This window comes from Balearica regulorum, chromosome 14 (assembly GCF_011004875.1).
Source record: "Balearica regulorum gibbericeps isolate bBalReg1 chromosome 14, bBalReg1.pri, whole genome shotgun sequence".
Lineage (NCBI taxonomy): Eukaryota > Metazoa > Chordata > Aves > Gruiformes > Gruidae > Balearica > Balearica regulorum.
Window position 1 is genome coordinate 3,263,636 of NC_046197.1, and position 20,857 is coordinate 3,284,492.

At 50.2% G+C, this 20,857-nt stretch overlaps 1 protein-coding gene across 1 annotated transcript in view; it reads right to left on the reverse strand.

Moving 5' to 3' along the window:
• Positions 1 to 18,213: 18,213 nt before the first annotated feature.
• FGF18 (fibroblast growth factor 18) overlaps positions 18,214 to 20,857 on the reverse strand; it is a 73,609-nt gene continuing 70,965 nt past the window's right edge. Inside the window, exon 6 of the mRNA XM_075766603.1 lies at positions 18,214 to 19,231. Coding sequence (XP_075622718.1) covers positions 18,965 to 19,231 — 267 coding nt within the window. The 3' untranslated portion in view covers positions 18,214 to 18,964. The remainder of the gene's footprint in view (positions 19,232 to 20,857) is intronic.

Genomic DNA, 20,857 nt, shown 5'->3' on the forward strand with positions numbered 1-20,857 from the left:
CTCGGACAACTAGGACAAGAGCTGGAAGCAGCTGCTGATATTATACCAGAGGCCAGCACAGCCCGGGGAAAGAGTTAAATATCCTCACAGAAGGTGCAAGTATTTAAGGGAATGAGCTGCAGGGTGGTGGAAAGGGGGCATGGAGACCTCCTGGGGTCTTCTCCTCCGGGAGAGGAGGCTTTCATGGCAGAATCCAGCCCAGGCAGCTATCCCTCATCCTGGGCCCATTTCCTGGAGTAAGAGCAGGAAACACATCTGGGGGGAGCTAAAAGGTCTGGACGGCTGAAATCTCACATAAAGGATGCTGCGGTGTTCCTGAGACGGTACCAAGATGAAGTAAAAAGCATGAGGCATCTGGCACGCACAGCGATGAGAAAGAACCTCTCTGGGATGCAGCACGCAAGTGGCTGACAGGGACAGAGAGGTTTCACGGGGCACATAAGGGTTTCACCCCAGCACATAGGGCTGAGGAGTGGAACTGAGAGAAGGACGCTGTCCACGGAGGAAATTCTCTCATACCTTGATTTCTGAACGCTAAGCTCTGCCGTTATATTCTGTATTTGTAAATACATATATGTACTGATGCTGTGATCTTTTAAGCTTAAAGCAAGTCTATCCCATACGAAATTCCATCATTACAACAAAACCTTCTTATTTTTCTCTCTCTTTGTTTTTCCCCACAGCAAGCTCCAGATCTCATCCCCCAGTTTATCTGAAGGGGATCCAGTCTCCAGGCAGGTACAACACACATTGAATTCAGCTGGACTTTCACCCGCATGATGCTGGTGTCGAGCACTGTACCTCATCGCGCCTGCTCATTTCCAGTGACCCTGACGGCCCCAGTGCCTTCCTCCAGCCCACCCTCCACCCCGGGATGATCTCTGCAAACAGCAGCAAGATCCGCCGCTTCACATTCCTCCTTAAATCCATCCTTTGCCAGCATATCTACCGAAAAATTGACAGCAAAAAAAATTGAATTAGGCTGCTGGTGTGCTAAGACCACTGTCTATCATACTGAGCAGTATTGGCTCATTGTCTCCCTGTGCTCGCTCTCTGTCTGCACCCATCTGCTGCCTTTCCTCTCCTGCTCGGGTTCGGAGCGCTGGTACTGCACATCGCCTAGGTCAAGGACAAAAGCTTTGGGATGCTGTGGTGGTACCAATGAAGACAGAGAGGCACGCACACATGTATGTGTATGTGTAGTGCATGCTTATGCATGTGTGTATATTTCTATTTTTATTTCTATTTCTACTTCTATTCAGTGAGGTCCAGCCTTTGATAGTCAGTGCCTTGTTTCTCCTGGCTAGGTGGAAAAAAAGAAAAAAATCCCATTAGAAAATGGGACTTCACTGAAATTGAAATATCTGCAGAGCACGCTCTGTTTGAGCAGTTTCTTCCAGCAGGAAAATTGAGGTCTTTCTTTTCGTGCTGGACCAAGAGACACTTCCAGCCGTCACGGTGGCTCTGGAGACACATTGAGTAATGTCAGTGTGCCCTGACGTAGCACAAGGTAATGGAATTTGTTGAAGCTCTTTGTGTGGCCAGAAGTTTCAATATTCTGAATTTTCCCTGCACGTACCTACTGGCATTGCCGTCGTGCACCCCCTGCCATCACGAGGCGGGCAGGGGAGCGGGGCTGACTCTGCTCTCCCCGCACAGGACCTGTGCTCAAACCTGCAAGCCTGACCTATCATTCCGTTATTAAATTGTCCTGAGCAGAACAAAAAGCTGGGCTCTTGAGAAAGTCAGCCTTGATCAGGAAAAACCTTTTTAACATGAGTTTCACCCAAGCAAGGGCTGACACCGGATCCGTGGCACTGGACATGGCTCCAAGTGCTTTGGCAGAGCTGTCGGTACGGTGCTGGCTTTTCACCCCAGAGTGGCTTTTTACTCACTTGGTAACTGTGTGGGTTAAGGACTATGCTGGCTTGCCCCTCTGACCAGCACATCAGGAAGAGTCCACTATCATTTAATGGCTGTATGAGCCAAAACACACGGTGACAGCCTATTAATCTGTGGTCATTAGTGATCCAATCTCATTCATGCTGGTATAAATTCAGGACTACGTTAATTTTTAGAAGTGCCAGGCTAGCAGAGCAGAAAGCAGAAGCTGATCACCTCCATCTCCATTTCTGATACCCATCTCGCATCTCAGCCACTGTCACTGCTTCTAGGACACATGGTGAGTTTTCAGGAGAAGGTCTGGAGTCCTTTACTCATGGACTGCCTCTGTCATCCAGCCCAAGCCAGGTCAGGAATTGCTGGAAGCCACCTTTGGAAGACCCAAAAGGCAAGAGCTGGTGCACGGAGCCCAATGTTTCAAGCCTTTGACCAGAAGCATCACCTCTCTCTGCTCAGGGTGGTTCTCTCCTTAGTGCTTTGCTGCTGAGGAATTTCGTACAACAGCCTCATCACCCCGTTTTGGTCTGCAGGGCACCACCGGCATCACCGTGCAAAGCCCCATCCAACTTTACCCAGAAGCATCTGTTCTGAACTGATGACCACATCTTGATAGTTGACCACTATTTGGAGCTGCTGGCCCATACCCAGGCATGACTCTGCGGACTGGTCCAGAAGAGCAGCTTTCCACCAGTTACTGCTGTGACAACATCCACCGAGCTCTGCCTGCGACCTCTGCATTTCAGCCCCCTCTTTCATTTCCCAGCCAGGCTTTTAGGATGCCCCTCAGAAGGGTCAAAACCTGATCAATTTGTCACAACCTGTATTCCCAAGAGCTGTATGGATGTTAGGTCTCTGAGACACCACCTGCAAAGCGTCATTCCCTATTTCACAAATGATTTCCACCGGCTTCTGCCTTCCACCCGCACATACTGCCCTGAAAGAGTTAAGAAGAATTTACAATATTTTTAACTTATATTACTCACTTGTATTGAATTATTCTTGGATCAGATATTAAATGGAGATTTTCCATATAATATCTGTCACAGATGGAAAAAACCCCATCATCTATGGATGAGTGTAATCCATTCATTGGTTTACGGATACAGCCCTCTCCAGGGATTGTCAGAAATAAACACGATGTCCCTGTTTGCCGGATTTTTGCATTTGGATTGCTGAGCTAGCTGAAAAAATGTGTGAAATCGCATGTAAGCCGACAGCTCCCTATTGACTAGGCATATGAACAAGCTCCCATGTGTTATTTATTCCAGCAAGCCCACGGACTGTGTCGTGCACATGAAATGCTAGCCCGCTCTGAAATTCGAGGGGATAATAATCAATAATGCTTTGTTCGTAACGCAGCTTTCATCTGCAAAGCCCAGAGCGGTGTCGGGGGGCGTGGGCGCCGGGGGCTTGCAGGGGAGGAAGCTGGCGTGGAGGGGGGGGTTGAACAGACCCTCACTCAAAAGGCAGAGCTGGAACCGGTCCCTCCAGCCCAGCAAGCACCAGGGGCAAGCTGCGTGCTGACAAGGCACCTTCGGCATCTCTCAGGCATGCTAAATATAGGGATTTTTTCATTCTTTTGCTTGTTTGTTTGTTTGTTTGTTTGTTAAGGAAACAGTCGCTGCCAGACCATCTTTCCAGTTACCTGCTATAATGCACTGCAGCGGTTAAAAGCTACTTGTTCTTTTGGGAATTCCCAGGAGGAATTAAGGATAGCGGTGTGTCCAAAGCAAGGGTACGGCGAGACGGGAAAAGCCCAGCCTGTTTCCACCCCAGCCCCGCTAGCGCCTTGCTTTTATTCCTGCAAGCAGGGTTTACAGCAGCATCCTCTCCCCAGGCTGCTCACACCACGTCCCCACAGGTCACCCCAAAACGGCTCACCCCACTCTCGCCGAAGCAATGCCTCCACGCTGCCACGTAGCGTGGCACGGCTCCAGGATAGCATCGCCCTCACCACACAGCTACCGGCTTGGGGGATAATTAGTCTCTCCCCCATCTGCTAGATTAGCTTGGGGAGGGGAGGCAGGGGACCGCTGCCAGGGTGCGCTTAACTCTTCCATCCTCGTGTTTCTCTGCTGCTCCCCCCTCGCAGGCTCCACGGCAAACCCAGCCGGACCCAGTGAACACCAGACCGAGGAGGTCTGGGGAAGGTGTCCAAATCCTGCCCCAGGTCGGCGCTGCTCCCACCTGCAGTGCCGAAGGGGTGCGGGAATGGGAAGGGTGCGTCCTGCTCCTGAGGGGGCCACCCCCAAATCCCTGCCAGAGCCTGTCTGTGGCAAAATACCCGACATTGTGCCCACCACCCGCAGCCCCCAGACGAGCAGATTTGGGTTCCTCAGCTGGAAACCCCCTCCCCAGCCTGGCCCCCTCCAGCCGAGGTGGGGGCCACGTGCCCAGGGCAGCATCCTCCGGGTACTGCTTTAAACGGGGCGCTTGCGTTTGGGAGACGAGGGAGGATGCTCACGACTGCAGCCCAAACGCAGACGCAGGATTAATGTCGCTCTCGGCAGCAGACTCCTTTCCTGCATTAAAGTCAACACATCACCCAACACTTACTTCACACGCTCCCTGGGGTGGCCGGAGAGTTCCCTTCATAAGGTTAATACCTTCTCCTCCCCCAGCCCGCCTAAAGAAACAGGATATTTCCTAGCTAATTTGTATGTGTCTAATTTTCATATCAACAAAACCAAAGTCATCATTCGGGGCTTTTTCGGGTTTCCTTTATTTCTCACCGCATTCCTGCTCCTACTGAGTCCATTTCCATTCCTCCGCTCCTTTCCCAGATTCCAGTACCCACAGGTTTCTGGGTTAACAACAACATAACACAGGCGGGAACCTGTTCAGATGATTTTTATTTACTTATTTATTTATTTATTTATTTATTTTCTTGCTTGGAAAACCTTTTCCCCTCTCTTTCACCCTCCCCGCTGGGGAGTTCAAAGGGACATGTTCGCAAACAGGGGCAGCGCTCTCCACACCCACACTTGCCACCTTGAGGGAGGGAGCGGCACGAAAACTCGCTGGTGAACATTTGTGCAAATATTCATCTGGCATCTGCTAATGTCAAGTCTGGCTGGATTGGGGCTAGGAGCTGCCGAAAAGCATAAATGAGTCGGGCAGACAGCAAAAGCCGAGCTACTTCGTTATGCAAATAGAAGCCTCTCGCAGCAGCTCTTGCTGCGCAGAGAAGGGGCTCGTGCTTGGCGTCGTTTCTTCTGCGCTCTGTCACGATGACTTTTCTCATGCAAAGACCCTGGTGTGCGAAATGTTGCTCAAACCTCCAGCCCAAAAACGCCTAGTCTCAGTTAACCACAGCGCAAAGCGGAGAGCTTTGCACCCATGCGCAAGCAGCAACGGCACCTGGATGGGGGCTGCTCTCGCCCCTGTCCTTGTGTCTGTCGGCTTTATTGCTCTTATTGCCACGTAACTCTGCAAAGCGTCGCAGGACTGAGTTCCTGTGAAATACACGGTGCCGCATGGCCCTGCCAGCTCCCCGGCTATGGCAGGCGATGCACGCCACTGCTCTCCTTTGCTTGCAGAGCAGGTAGCAACGGAGGGCTCGCTGCCAGCGTAAGCAAAACATTCAAACAACGGCAAATAACCCCGCTATCTCAACCCCTGGCATTAATGGGCTGCGTGTCTCATTAATAAAAATGTCCCCGAGTGATAACAGACCCAGGCCTAGCTACAGGGCACAACCGAAAAGGCTGGAGTCAGTTCCCCAATCTATAATTTACCAGTAAATGAAATATGACCAGTATTGCTTTCGGGAAGTGATGCCCGCAGAATCGAGCGCGTGGGTGCGGAGGGTCCCGGGAAGGGGGACACAGGGTACCCTGCTCCGGGGCTTCAGACGGGCAGTTCGGAAACAGCCCGATGGCAACAGCTGGATTGGCCCATGTCAGCCCAGTCCTGCGGCATTCACAAGCTCAGCTCCTGACTCGCGCCCTGCTCTGTACGCGTGCCGCCCTGCCGCGGGTGATGCAACGCTGGCGGCAGGAGGTGAGGGCCTGGCACCGCGCTCCTAACCATGGGAAGATTCAGCATTTCCATTTCAAAATTTACAAGCTGAATAATCTGTGTTAGAGACGGCTAGATGTTGCCACACATTTATGGATAAGCAAAAACTTTGCATTAAAGGAAACCTTTATTTGTGTCACAAGTAGAAAAACTGGGACCTGAAATGCATTCTTTTCACATTTCAATATTTCTAGACTTTGCTTCTAGGCTGGAAAAATGCAAAGAACTTTCCAAGAAGAAAAATCTGATTAAAAAACACAAAACTTAATCCTTTAGCTGTGCTTTTCAAGGCAAAAAGGACAAAAAAAATCCCAGTCACATTTCACCAAACCCCTAGCTAATTCCTGATTTAATGTTTAGTCCTTGTTTCACCACCCCAGTCCAATCCCAGATTTAGCTCTGGCCACGATGAAGGCATCTCCCAAGGTGGGTGCCAGCACCGAGCCAGGATGCCACTGCGCACCCCGGGCTGGCGGTCGCTGGGCGCACAGCAGGGCGGGAGGCTGCTCCAGGGCGCAGGCTGCCATCTCCCCGCGTCACCCCGTGAGTTGCCAGCAGGAAGGGATGCAGGCGGCAGCGACTCCCCCAGTAACTCGGGGTCCCTCCCTGCTATTGTCACCCTGTGCAGACGGGGAGGGCTGTGGCAGAGCTCAGACGCAGCGCGGGCTTGCCACGGGCAGATAAAGAGTCAATGCACAGAAACTACCTTGTTTTCCAGCTTTGCAAAGGCGGGATGCTGAGGAGGTAACGTCACTAATAATACTCCAATTTTGGGGTTGCAAAAGCCAAAAACAGGCCTGCTGCGTTCATCACGCCGCTGCATGGGAGACCCCGAGCCACCTCCTGCACCACATTGCTGATCCCCATCAGCGCAAGGTTCTGCAGCGTCAGACGTGCGTCAGGAGGCTCCTGCCCCAGAGCAGCAGGACACAGCCCAGATGGAGAAGCCCTGGTAGAAAACCCAAGCTGCTCCAGCGTGGCATGGGGTAGGTGTCGTGCTGAGACCAGAGGCCAGTTGCTTAACGATGCAAACCACTAACAAGCCTGTGGAGCAGGACAGGCGGACAAGGCGAGTCTCCCGTTTTCGCGGGAGCATCGATCCCCAGCCTCCCCACCATCATTCCTCCCCACCCCGATAGCTTCCACCCAAAGCAGCAGGGTCTTGGATTCCTGGTTTTGACTGGAAACATCGGGGAGATGAATCTGAATTCCTTCACATCAGCCTAAAGACTTCTTTATTATTTATGACTGGGAACGATTCCCACCAGAAACGTGTAGCTGGTTATAATTTAAATGTTTCTTCTAACTCGGGAAATTTCCAGGAAGGTCTAATAGTAAACACAATAATGTGCCCACAAGTTACTAATCAGCGGTCCTGTTTGTTTAATTCATTTGCCCAGAAAACTAATTAATGTAAAACTGATGGTGTTTTTTGTTTGTTCCCTGAAACAATGTTATCAGTACATGCCCTCAGTGCATTTTTACTGCGTTTATAAAGGTTTTTCCAGCTGGAAAGTGAGTCGGCTTAACTTTTTTCTTTTAAACTAATGACCATTTAATGTCAGATAAAAGGTTTAGAGGAAAGGATTAAGTACCACTTTCAACAGAGATGGTGGGAGATAATTGACTCAATTTATCCCTGACATCGGTTCAGGGCACCCACACGTGTGTGTTGAAATACGGCAGAGAGAGGGACCCCACCAGCGACCCAGCGCTCTCCCCACGCGGGTGGGCGCTCACGTTTTCCCCTCCATCATTCGAGCGCATCCGACTCAGCATGTCTAGCAGGTGTCCCTGTGCCCTCCGGGAAGACACAGCTATTTCTGGTCTGGAACTAGCAACACGCTTCAAACAGCAGAGAAGTTGCAGGACAGATGTGAAGCTGATAATACACCTCAAAAAGTAGATTTTTGGATATTTGCCAGCAGATGCAGGCGCAGCCCTCCCCTGATTCTCCAACCTCTGGCCACAGCCACATTTTCACTCACATGCACCACCACTTCTCTGGAAACTTCCAGACCAACTAACTTCTGCTAATCCTTCATCTCTGCATGGTCCTTTGATCCATTTTTCTTTCCCCTCGTCACTGCCAGTTTCAAGGACATGGGGTGATGGTTTTTGCCATCTGCCCGCATGGGCAACCCCTTTGCGCAGGACAGGCTTCTGCAGCAGGTCTGCTCCACGTGCCGATGCTCCCATCCACTTGCTGCCAAACCTTCCCCGGAGGTTTATCCCCACGTCCCAGGGGACAGTGTGGTCCTTTTTCCTCTGGCTGGGAAGCTGCCAGGAAAGGCTTTGATTGCTGTTCTGGTGTCCGAACCGCTTGGCGTGGGTGGAAAGGTGTTTAATGAAGCACATACCATAAGGGTATGCACCCCATCACAAAGTCCTGCTCCCGGCTCCCTTGCAACGCAGCACTACACAGAAGCCACCTATAAATTTACATGTCATGAATTCCACCTAAAGGCAGGGGTTTGGTGTTTGTTTATTTATAAATGGTTTATTTATTATTGGTCAGTCACTTTTCAAAGGCGATCCCTGCCCCCCAGAGCAGCCGTGAGCTGGTATCTGGCTTGTCCCACACAAGTGGAGAGCGATTCCCTGGGCAGGGAGAAGGGCTGCTCCAGGGCTTGTGGCTGAGCCCGCGGTGGTCGGTCCCACCACCTGAGCAGAGTCACTGTCTGCTTGGAGAAGCCAGCTGGGAAGGGTGAGGGTCTGTTTTCGTTACCTTCTTTCGAGAGCATGACGTGATCTCGGTTCACACCTTGAAGAGGTACAAAGCAAACATCCAGCCCTGAATCACTTGGCTGCTACAGCAGATGGTAGATTAGAGCACCTTGGGCCGGGTTCAGACCACCTACCACGATGTCTGACGGCAGCACCCCACAGCTGGGCTGGCCAGGCCAAACCCGCTCCCCGTGCAGGCGATGGAGAGGACACCCGGTTACTCTGCAGCGCCCCGGAGCTTTCGGAGCCAGAGTCGCCTCCCACCCGGCAGCTATTTTTGATGCTTCCCAGCAAATTGCGCCTTGCAGCCGCTCAGGTTCTCATAGCAAAGGGCCCACTGCGTGCATGGATCTCCTCCTGAAATCACAGGAGAAATCTGGCTACAACATGCCAAATGGATGGGACTTGAACACCCAAATCCTCCAGGCGACGAAAGATCTCAGCCCGAATGTATGCGAGGAGCTTGTACAATCAGGCTCCGAAACACTGAGCTCAAAACTTGCCATGTTCAAGATCAAACGAGTAATCTCAACTTCTCCACCCCTGGAATGGGACCGCTTGCACTTAGTTGCCTGGTGTGGCTGGTATGAAAGGCAGCGAGGGCTGGAGAAGACCTGGGTGAAGGCAGGGGCTGATAGTTCTCTCCAACTCCAGCCAGCTGGAGCGTATGGGTGTGTGGAGATGTATGGGTGGCCATACAATACTGCCCCGTGCCAGCGCTGGCACTGTCTCAGTGGTGAGCAAACGGGATGGTGCTGGTGCAATGTGGAAGGGACTTCCAAAAAGCAAGCTTGGATTTGCAAGCAGGGTGGCTTCCACCTGGGCACAGGTCTCCTTGGGGAGAGGTGCCTGTGGAGCTTCTTGTAGGGTTGGAAAGGTAATGGGGAGAGGACGGACCCTGCAAGGGTCCTATGAGGCCACCACAGAGCATCTTTGCTGCTTCTTCAGCCAGCACAGGAGTGTGAGAAATGGCCAACCTATGTGGTAGGACCAGGAAAGCACCCCAAGCACACCTGGAGGTGTCTTATGCTTTCCCCAGAGCTGTTTAACATGGATGAAACAAGGACTAAGCACCATGGCTTTTGCTGGGTGGGATGGGAGAAACACCAGTCTGTAAGGGGGTACGCTGCCCAAGGCCCTTCCCTCCCGAGGCCGGGCTCCAGCCTCTCATAGTCTGAACCCAAAGGTTAATCGCCATGCCGTATGCTAATTTTCCCAAGTCAAGAACCGCTCTCTTTCACCAGTTTTGAAGTTTGCTGCCTTTCATTGAATTTCCCTGCCTGTGTTAGGAGAGCAGGTGAGCAGGAGATCCCAATTTACTTTCTCTGCAGTCTAGACTATTCATTACTTTCCTGTCTCTAAATGAAGCAGGCGCAGTCCTTTCAATACCTCCATAAAGCATTCCCTCACCAGGCCTCTAATCATTTTCATTGTCAGCCTCTGAACACTTATTATTTCCACTATATCCCCTTTTGAGATCAGATATCCAGAGAGCAGCCCGGCATGTTAGCAAGGGTCTCCTCCGGATCTCTGCTGTGAGCAGGCAGGCTTTCAGGAATATTTTACATCCCTCTCTTTAACCATCCTCATATTTTGTTTTACTTTCCTGACAGCAAAAAGGAAAAAAGACCCCAGAATCGTTGCAGATAGCTCAATAAAAGCATAAATTATTACAATTAATTTGGAGCCCAACGACGTGCGTGCATAGCTGGAATTATTCCTCACCGTGCCTTGCCTTGCAGTCGTCAAGGGTGAATTTCATCTGCCATTGTGCTGCCCATTCACCTAGCTTTGTGTGGTCTGACAATATCTCAACCCAAGGTGGTATATGGTTGCAGGCACTGCCGCTCTCGTTATTTACAATGGCTAATTAAGATCCTGCTACAACCTTCATCCCACCCTTAATTCTTATGAAGCAGCCAACAAAAGGTTTTGATTTCCTTTTTGGCTGGAAGACCTTTTGGCTTCTGCAAAAAGGGGATTAAGAATGAAAGCACATAAAGGTATGTGCACAATCACAAAGTCATAACAGCTCTCCGAGTGCAGTCTCCCAGGAATGAAACGCAGCATTAGCAAGAAGGGCTAATTGGGACCGGTTTAAAGAGTGCACATTGTGTAGCCGAGTCCGGTAACACTTTTGATCAGGCAGACAACACAGCCACAAATTGCTTTCTTCCCCCTCCAAAATATCTTACCCCGCAGGAAACGGTGTTTTACCTTTCCCAAGCAACCCAGACAGACAGACAGGCAGATGGATGGTGCCCCCGCGCTGGGTCACACCAGCTGCTCTGCAGGGCACAGCCCGGGCAAGCCCAGCTCTCTGCGGGCTCCGGGCAGACGCAGGGTCCCCGTCCCCCCACACTCAGCCAGCGTCGCTGTCGTTGTGCCTTTAGGGTTGGATGGAGCTGTACGCACGCAACTCGCCCAGACTTTTCTCTCTGGGGAGTGTTTTGGGCACTGCCGTCGGCTGCGGGTTTCAGAGCGATTGCTCTCCATCACCTCTTTGCCTTCAAGCAGAGGTGGGCGCAGTTCCTCCGTCTCAGGTTGCCTCCAGAGAGCCTCCCCATTGCAAACCTCGCTCCGGAGGAAGCAGCCCTCCCCGCTGCCCGGTCCTCCTGCGGGCTGGCACCCACTGTCTGCCCAGAGTGCTCCAGTCCCCAGCCCAAAGGCCTCCCCTCTTAGTGCCCGTGTCACCGAGCCAGCCCTGCGAGCCAAGCTTGGGAATCTGGTTCGTTAGCTCTTGGCAATGCCATCCCCCAAAATGTCATGGCATGCAGAAATCTATGAAAACCAGAGACCCAAGACATGTGTTTTTGTTTGTTTGCATGTGCCAACATTTCCAATGGCTCAGAAATGTGTGCCTGTGAAGGCTGCGTGTGTGTTATTCATTTAGGATCATTTTCAGCCCTTATAATAGGAGGCTCATTTTATCCTTTTGAAAACTCTCGAGCAGAGATGATCACAGCCCTAAAGCCTGCCATGGCCGTAAACAACATTTAAGCTCCACATAGCTGTCTCTCCTTGGAAAATAGTCCCACGAAGGAGTGGAAGGGTTTTCACTATGTGCTCGTGTCAGATACATAGCTAGATAGGCAGCTCATTCCTCTAGGCTCCTTTGTAAACCCCAGCCAAGATTTTTACATTCTGATTCATGCAAATACGATCATATGATCAAAGTAACATGTGCTACCTCCCAGGAACTAATGCACTAATCATTGGTGTGCTGCGGGCCATGGCCTATCTCACACCATCACTTTCCCTCCTTGTTCCTGACGCTGCTTCCTCCTGTCCTCGTACACAACATCCCTCAAGCAGACAGCTGGCTCGGAACCAGCCGGGATGGGGTCTGCTTCAAGACGGCTCTCCACACAGCCTCACAAAACACTCAGAGAGCCTTCCCTCGCGTCCTTTCTCCTCCACCCACGGCAAAGTTTCTGATGGTGCATCTCTCCCGGCTACCGATGGAGACGCGGTGTACCCCAAAATCGGTGTGCGTTTCCAGATCCCCCAGCTGGGAAGTTCTGGGGTAAAATCTTCCAATTACAACTTTATCCCACAATTTCTATAGCTCCTTTCAATTACTCAGGGTGGAAGCAGGTTCAGAATTGCCTTTTTTGGGGAAAAAAAAAAGGCCCTTCCAAGCCTGGGACTGCACAAAATGGTGGAAACGTGACCCAGGGAAGGAGCAGGTCCTCGGCACCGGCTGGGAATGGGGAGCTGCAGCATCACCTGCAGTGCTTCCCCCAGCCGGGCCATGTCCTTCACCCAGGACATCCCTCAAAACGCACCGGGAACCTCACAACACTTGCGCTGCTCAACCGAGGAAGAAACTCCCATTAGAGGCTTCGATGCGGTTACATCTTCTGTTATTCCTGGCCACCGCAGTTGTTTTTTTCAAAACAAAGGCAGTGTTTTCTATCCTTTAGGCCCGAGCAGACCAATTCATCTCTCTTTAGATTGGTTTGATGTGGCTTGGGAAACTCAACCGGTCGTTTCCCAAGCCCGGCGTAACACGGTTATGCTTCCTGTGGTTCAGCCACGGGTCCCCCAGCCTGGCAGACACTGGGGATGTGCAGACAGTTACCCTTCTGTCTGCTCCCAAACTGGAAATCAGCTCTTGCCCGGGGAAGTGTCGGCCACCTTCGGGCTGCCCTGGTTGGACTACAACTTTCCATAACTTTCTGAGTAGAAACAAGTCCTACCCAAAACAAATATGGCCAGGTACAGCAGCGCTCGGCACCAGCCCTGAGCTCATGGCTTGGCTTGTCTCTGCTGGTAACCCCTAAATTCGTGGGTCTTCCCTGCCAGGGACACCCCGGTGCGTGCCAGACCTTGCTGCGGGACAGGGACTCTGCAGGTGACACACCGAAGGGGATGCTCGTGGTCTATGCCTCCTTGGGTTGGCACATTAACGAGGGTGTTGTGAGCTTAAAATGCCATGGGAGAAAAAAAAAAAAAGTGTTATGAGCTTTTTTCCCATCAGGCAGGATTCAGCCTCTGGAGAAAAGGGGGTGGCAGCAGAGGGGGCAGCAGAAATGGGTAAGACATGATCAGCCTGGAGAAGGTTTGGGCTCTGGACCCCTCAGCAGGCTCCAGGGGAAGGCGGTGGGAGTCATCACCCAGGGCCTCGGCCAGCGGAGTGACGTGGCGTTTGCTAAAGAAACAGTAAACTGCCGCAGAAGTGGGGTTTTAGAGGGGGGCTCAGATCTATTCAGAGACTTTGAAAACAGTGTCAACTGAGAAATAGGCAGGCGAGATTTTTTTTTTACATAACAAATATTGCTTTTTACTTTCAAAGTGAAGCTTGTCATTTCTCTTTTTTTTTTTTTCTCCTTTAAAATTACCTATATTGAAAGAGATGAAGTAAATTGCAAAATAGGGTGAATTAAATGTTTTTGGAAAACCCAAGTTTCTCCACCCAGTACTTTGTCTCACTTAAAAAAGAAGAAAAGTTTCAGTTTGACCTGATTTTTCCTCCCTAATTTTTCAGCTCACACCGTTGGAAATAACAGAGTCTACGTAGGTTACATCATTCGTGAGGAATCTCCTCTCATCCGTCTCCAAATGAATAACAACAAACATTCAAAAAATAATTGAAGTTTTATATATATCCCTTGGCCATTCAGGTGGTATGGCTGGCACGAGACATAGGCACTTTAAACAGCTGTTGTGAATCTTAAGTATAAACTTCCACCCTTTGGCACTACACCAGGAAATTATGCATAGGAATATACCTGCTTTCCTTTGCAGCAGACAAAAATCATGATGTTTAATACCTTGAGAGTGGACAGGAGAGAAACGCTTTTTTTCCTGGGGGACACCCACGCTTTGGCCGCCCCCTCCTGCTATGTCGGACGAGCGGGAGCGAGCGGGGCTCTGGGCCGTTCCGGGACAGGCGAAGGGCTTTGCAGGGGGGTGTTTACAGCTACACAGACATACACATGCCTCCTCCTCCTCCATCGGCAGATACCTGCCTTGTAGAGTAATTCAGTGCCCTGAAAAAGAACAACCACCGCTCCACACGCACACTTTAATGTAATCTTATTTTTTAAAGGTAGGTACGGTAACATCACACGCTCTGAGAGCCAAATTCATGTAGGTTTTCTGTTACCCACCCTATCCCACCTAGGCCTGACTCCGTTTGCTCAGTCAGATCTTTGATGGACAAACTCTGCTAGACAAGATAAACTGCTAAACCATCTTCCCCAGCCGGCGGCTGAGGTCCTGGCTGAAATCTTATTCCGCTGCTTTTGTGAAAGTACAGAGACACTAAAACGCTCAGTGAAACTGGAAAAGCTGATGGATGTTCACAGGGCAACACATTGCCCGTAGCACAACGCATGTGCCTGTCAAGCCTTGCTCCGAGATCTGGCATAAGCTGGGCGTTTGCTTAAACCTTGCCGTGTTTCCGTGAGCCAAAGTAAATAAGCTATTGCAAAGACCAAGACGGTTCAGGGCGGTGCACCCGGCAGGGGTGAGCCGAGCTCAGGCCTTGCAGTGCCTTCCAGGATGCTCCCCAAGCTCTGCTCCGCTCCCACGTGCGTCTCCCTACAGACACGCCGGGATCACGGGCACTAGAGCACCCACCTCGTTTGGGCTATGGCCTTAACTCCACGAGTCATGGATGTAAAAACTTGATCTTCTCATCACTGGGCAGCATCCCTTCCCCAGGCCTCATTATTTTTGTCCAGATTCCTTCTTCCTCACCTTGTGACCTTTATTGGAGGGGTGTATCAGTTATGCTCCCAAAAGCTAATATTAATTGTGCAAATACCAATCACACGGGTGTGTAAGAGGTGATGTAGCATAGGTAGGCAAGTGCACTTACAAATGCCCTGTTTGCAGAAGGGCACAACTGAAATGGCGAGCGTGCTCCTGGAAAAGGCTTCTCCATCACTTCACATCTGCAAAAAGCTCACCCCCAAGCCTGTGAACCAGCGCTACGGAGCTGATCCTGAGCTAAACAAGACGGCAAGGACAGCCTAAGAAAATGAGCACCGAGTTCATGTGCTCGCGTTCCTGAAAGACACGTTGCCAAAAGCCGACTCTCGGCAAGAGGGGCGGATCAGGCTCAAATGGGGCAGATCAGGTGCAGCGACAGCCCGGCTTCATGGCACGGAGCCTGCAATGGCACCTGCATTTGCATTCAACAGGGCAGAGGCAGAAAAAAACCTACTGGCTGTTGAGCAGGAAAGACCACGCTAGCTTTGGGGGGTCCAGCTGCAGGGGTGTCAACTGCTCCCGCTCGCTGAAAGCTCCATCATCCAGGAAGGGTCCCTGGTGAGCTGGAAGACACCTTGCACAGGGACCAGGACACTCTTTGTCTTCTCAGCCAGTGGTGAGCCCCATGCAGGTCATGACAATGCCATGACGAAAGGTTTGTCCTACTTGGATCAGCTGCAGAGCCTGGCTGAGCTTTGGCTGCCAACCCTTCACCTCCACAGGAAGAGCATGGGAGACCCAGAACCTGCAAGGTCCCAGCAAACAGCGGTCTGGTTTGTGCAACACACTCAAAGTATCGACAGAAAACTTCCCTGGACCTGCAGAGCTTCCCTCCTGGATGGATTCAGATTTTGGTGTGCCCAGCAGCACCTGTGCCCGGCTTCATGACAAAGCCAACCATGGCGTTATCAGAGCGTGCCACTATCATCTGATCTCAGCTATGAAAAGATTGCTACAAATCTAGCAGTATTTCTGAAACAGTAGCTACAATATGCTTTTACTAAATCAAATTAAGCAGTGTATTTGTTTAAAGTGTGCCCACCCAGAGCTCCACACAGATTAATGCCATCAGTTGCTTCAAGCAATCGCCTAGTGTTACACCCCTCACTGTTGAGGTTATTCCCACAATAGTAATCAAATCCCCATTAACAATTTTCAATTATAAAGTAAATCAAATGTAATAGCCTACATGGGGAATCTCAGCTCATATTCAGGGAGCCCGGAGACTTTCTGAAAGGAAGAAATGTTAAACACCACAGACAAGCTGCTGCTTTAGTCTGGAGGTCAGCAGAGAGACTTGTCCACCGGGGATGTTGACAACCACTTGCAACCTCTGGCCTAAGCACCAGGCACAACCCAGAAACACCACATGCCTGGTGGCCACAAGCACAAGGCTGTCCACCACTGGGCACGTGATGGATTTCCCCTATTTCTGTTCATTTCTTGAACGTCCCCTCCCCAGAGCACCCTTTTGCCCAATGTGAAGGTGCTCTGAAGGGAACCTGGTGTGAATTCTTCTCGTCTTTGCCCCTGATTTTGTTGTTGTTAATAAAGCCCAAAGAGCAAATGTTCAAACACGAATATTCAACACATACCATTCTCAGCCAACAAATCTCTCCGATGGCACCTCACCCAGGTGAGCACCACATCTCCTCACCACACTCTTTTCACAGCCCAATAAACCCTACTCATTGCTGCCCAGTAAATATTCTTGTAAACCAACACCACATATGCCAGAGGCCCCTCATGACAATTCCCACGTGCCAGTCTCCAAATGCAGCGGGCATGTAAGACAGGCAGCAGCTCCTCCCTGGTTGCTCTCAAGCTCACAGGAGATCCCTTCTGCCCCGTCTTCTCCAGCATTTACCACCTCCACCCCTTTGAATTTCCCTGATGGCAAACCAACCCTGTCATTCTGACAGTGAAACCATCAGTGCCATGGGCCATGGTGATCTTTCAAGGAGAAAAAAGGCACCCATAAATCCTTTCTGACGCTAGAAATCAACGGGGTTTCTCCTCTTGGAGGCATTAACACAGCAAATCTCCAGCCGCTCCCAATCCTGCACCCCCAGCGCTCCTCTGAACTTTTCCCAAATCTCTCCCACATGAATCAATCTGAAGGCAAAGCTGGCAAAGCCTTCCAGCCCCCACCAACCAATTCCACCACCATGCCATCAGGTCCCGCTTCCGTGCTGATCTCCAGGTGCACCAGGAAAGCAGCTCCCAGTATATTTACTGGGAGAGGGGCTGCTCGAGCGACCGCCCGTGTGTAGCTGGGGTGAAGGCATCACCTGTAACGCTGCCCAGCTTTTTGTGGAGCAGCACGAAGTGACCCTGTTCAGCACTGTTCATTTTTCTCTAGGCTTGCGAGGTTTGGAGATTGGTTCAGATAAGCATCCTCAAGCTTGCATGCTTATCTGCACCATCTCCCAAACGGCTTTGATCTGCAGGATTTGGCTGCAGCACTCAAAGTTATCTTGAGAAAGCTTGTTCTGGGGAGAGTCATTCTACTGATTAACAAGAAAAAGCTTTCTTCGTGGTTTTGAGCATTTTTAGCCCTGGCTGGAATCAGGGAGTGTAGCAACGTCTGCACACAGAGAGAAGGAAAAAGTCAAGTAAGCTTCTTCTTGAAGCTTCACTTGGGGTCAGTTGCCATTTCAGCTAAAATTTGAGGACAGTTATTTCATCATCCTTCTTTCTTCCCCCCACTGTTTAACACTGTCTCACCCAACCCACCGCGTGGGTCACTCCATACACAGATTCACACCTCGTGGCTTCGCATCGCCCAAGTCCTACGCAGAAAAGCTGGCTGGACAACGAGGAGAGTGAGTCACCGAAGGGCCGGGAGACCTACGCGGGGCCAGGGATTTGGTCAGTCTAGGGCAAGTTTTAAAAGATACAACATTGAATTAAATAACTGAAACAAATGGCCCCTCTCAAAACCTCCAGTGAAGGAAACACAAGCCACGTGCAAGTACGTGTTAATTTGAGTCAGAGGTTAATTTTCCAGTTTACCTTCTGCTTGGCCAAAGATCTAGGAAATATTCGTTCGACTGAAAAGTATCAGATTTAACTCCTGCTCTTGAAAAATGCCAGCGTGGATTCCCCCACTCAGCCCATCATCACCCCACGCAACATTTCTTCCTTATGGGAACAACAAGGGAGGAGGAGGAAGACGGTATTAAGGAAAAGGAGGAATTACAGAATTAGCAATGAAGTTTACAGTGAGGAAACTACCCTGAACATATCCTGCTGCCCTCACATAAAAGATAAATATGCATTAAAAAACCACTACGCAGGGAGGGGAAAGAAGTGTGAGCAGCAAAAATATGTACATGTGTTTTAAATAATTTTTTTAATTGTTGAGGCAGTAATACTTGGTTCATGGAACTGCAATATACAGAGAGGTGAAATAAATAGCTTATATATATATAATATATATAATATAGCTGGTTTTAAAATATTCCCTTATCATTGGTGTACTAGGTCATCTTGTAGTCACTTGAATGTATTTAGCAGCATTCTCCAGAACTGAGCATAATGCAGGATCACGGAGCCGTGACACCTTATGTCGTCAGAAAGGTTACAGAAGATCGATGCGTCGAGAACTCCACGGAAACTCAATCACTGCGGCACACACCATCTTGTCTTGGGCCGGCGTGCAGCAGACAATAAATAGAGTACTGCAAAACCGGCACTTTTCGGGGCAGGGTCTCAGTAACTTTGGGAAAGAACTTTGGTTTTCTTTGGTTTTATTTTTTAATAATTACTTTTTTTTTTCCTCCTCTGGGGATATGCTTGAAAAGTTGTCCTTTCCAAAAAAGCGAAATAAGCACCTGTGTGTCATCAACAACAAGAAGTCAATTTAAATAGAGCAGTTCATTTTGTTTTTCAAGTCACAATAAATCCCTAACAGCTTTTCCCCAGCGTTTGCCATCTAGTCTTTTATTAATTTTTTTTATTTTTATTTTTTTTTTAAACACAATGTACAAAAATAGAGCTTCTTCCTTATTTTTAATGTAAAAATATTCCTCTGGAGCAGTTTTTTTTTTTCTTTTGTGGTTTATTATTGTGACACTGTTTTTGTCTATTTTTAACTGGGGTTGGTGGGTCGTATTCTCTTAGTCCTCTTGGTGACTGTTGTGTACTTGAAAGGTTTCTGTATCTCCACTTGCCCCTTTGGGTACCGCTTCATAAAATGTACATCTTGCTGGTTTTCCCGGGTCTTGGGCCCTTTCCGTGGCCTCCCTTTTTTGGTGAATCCAACATACCAGCCTGAATATTTTGCTGACATCAGTGCCGTATAGTTGTTTTCTAGGACTTTTTCAATGAAGACACACTCCTTGCTGGTGCCATCAGGCTGAAAAAGGGAAAAAAAAAGAAAAAGAAAAAAATTCATTATCCAAATGCAAGCTCAGTGACCAAAACCCAATTTGGCATCAATAAAATCATCACATCTGGATCTTGTTTTTGGTTCAAACATTGTTAATAGGAGCCGTAACAAACATCAGCTGAAACAGAAATGAATTTTTAAAAAAAAGCACAAAAGCATGAGGTCATCATTTCATTTTTTTCAAACACTCCTATCCAAGGAGAGAAGGAATTTTCAAAGAAAAGAGTTAAATTTATCCAGTCCAGCTCATTCTATTGCAAGCAAAGCAAGACATTTAGCTTTGCTTTTTCCATTAGGGAAGGAGGATGAATTGGACTCATGCCAGGGAAACATCATACTTAATCAGAAAAAAATTTAAAAAACTCAGAATCTCATATAGGCCAAACATCAGCATTGCCACTTCTACACCTCATTTTTGACACGTTTTTCCAAAATACCTTATGGACTTGCATCCGTAACTACCCAAATCCCACTAAAATCATTACAAGCCTTAGTCTAAGCCTTCCCAGTGCTTTGAGAACTCTCTCCCACAGCATCCCGGGCGCTGACACCGGGTAAATAAACCGTGCATGGAGCTCCGGGGAGGAGCCGGAGGGGTGCCGCAGGTGTCGAGGTCCCCAACTCCATCCAAGCGGTTATTTCGGAGCCGCATTGCACACCCCAGGCTCGGCTCCAACTCGCATCCCTGAGCAACAGCAGCAGCGGAAGGCACCATTCCCATGCCGGAGTGGCTCCCCGGATGGGCCAGCATCCCACCAGCATCCTGACATGACTGCAGCTGGAGGAATACGGGGCAGCAGCGTCCTCAGGCACCAGACCCACCCCAGCCAGAGGGGTGGATGTAAGCCCCAATTTTATACCTCTGCACTCTCAGGGTTGGGTTTTGTTTGGAAGAGGGTTTCATTTCTGGTGCCAGAGGGGACGTGGTCCTTCCTCTTTCCCCACCCTTCAATCTCAGCCTAAAAGCAGCCACCCAGAGCTCAAGTACCTGGCTTGGGAAACCATTTCCCCAAATGACATTCTTCCTCACAGAGGGAGCCAGGATCAGATGCAGAACTGGAGGTCAGAAGCTCCTGAGCATGAGTGCTGCTCCCCAACCACCCTGCAACAAAGCGCCCCCCCCCACTTCTGCTGCAACCTCGTGCAAACCCACCTCCCCGTCACTGCCTCGGACTGCTGGTTCCCCACCTGCTCGCTGGGTCAAGACACAACCATGGAGAAGACCATGGTGAAGCAGGCTGTCCCCCTGCAGCCCATGGAGGGAGGATGAGGGGGTGTAGAGATTCCACCTGCAGCCCGTGGAGGACCCCACACCAGAGCAGGTGGAGGCACCTGAAGGAGGCTGTGGCCCCGTGGGAAGCCCACACTGGAGCAAGCTCCTGGCAGGACCTGTGGATCCGTGGAGAGAGGAGCCCACGCCAGAGCAGGTTTGCTGACAGGACTTGTGACCCCGTGGGGGACCCCACGCTGGAGCAGTTTGCTCCTGAAGGTCTGCACGCCGTGGGAGAGACCCACGCTGGAGCACGGGTACGAGGTGGTGGCAACTCGGAGAGCCTGTGCCCTTCGCAGGAGCAGAGTCGTGCCGCTACGACA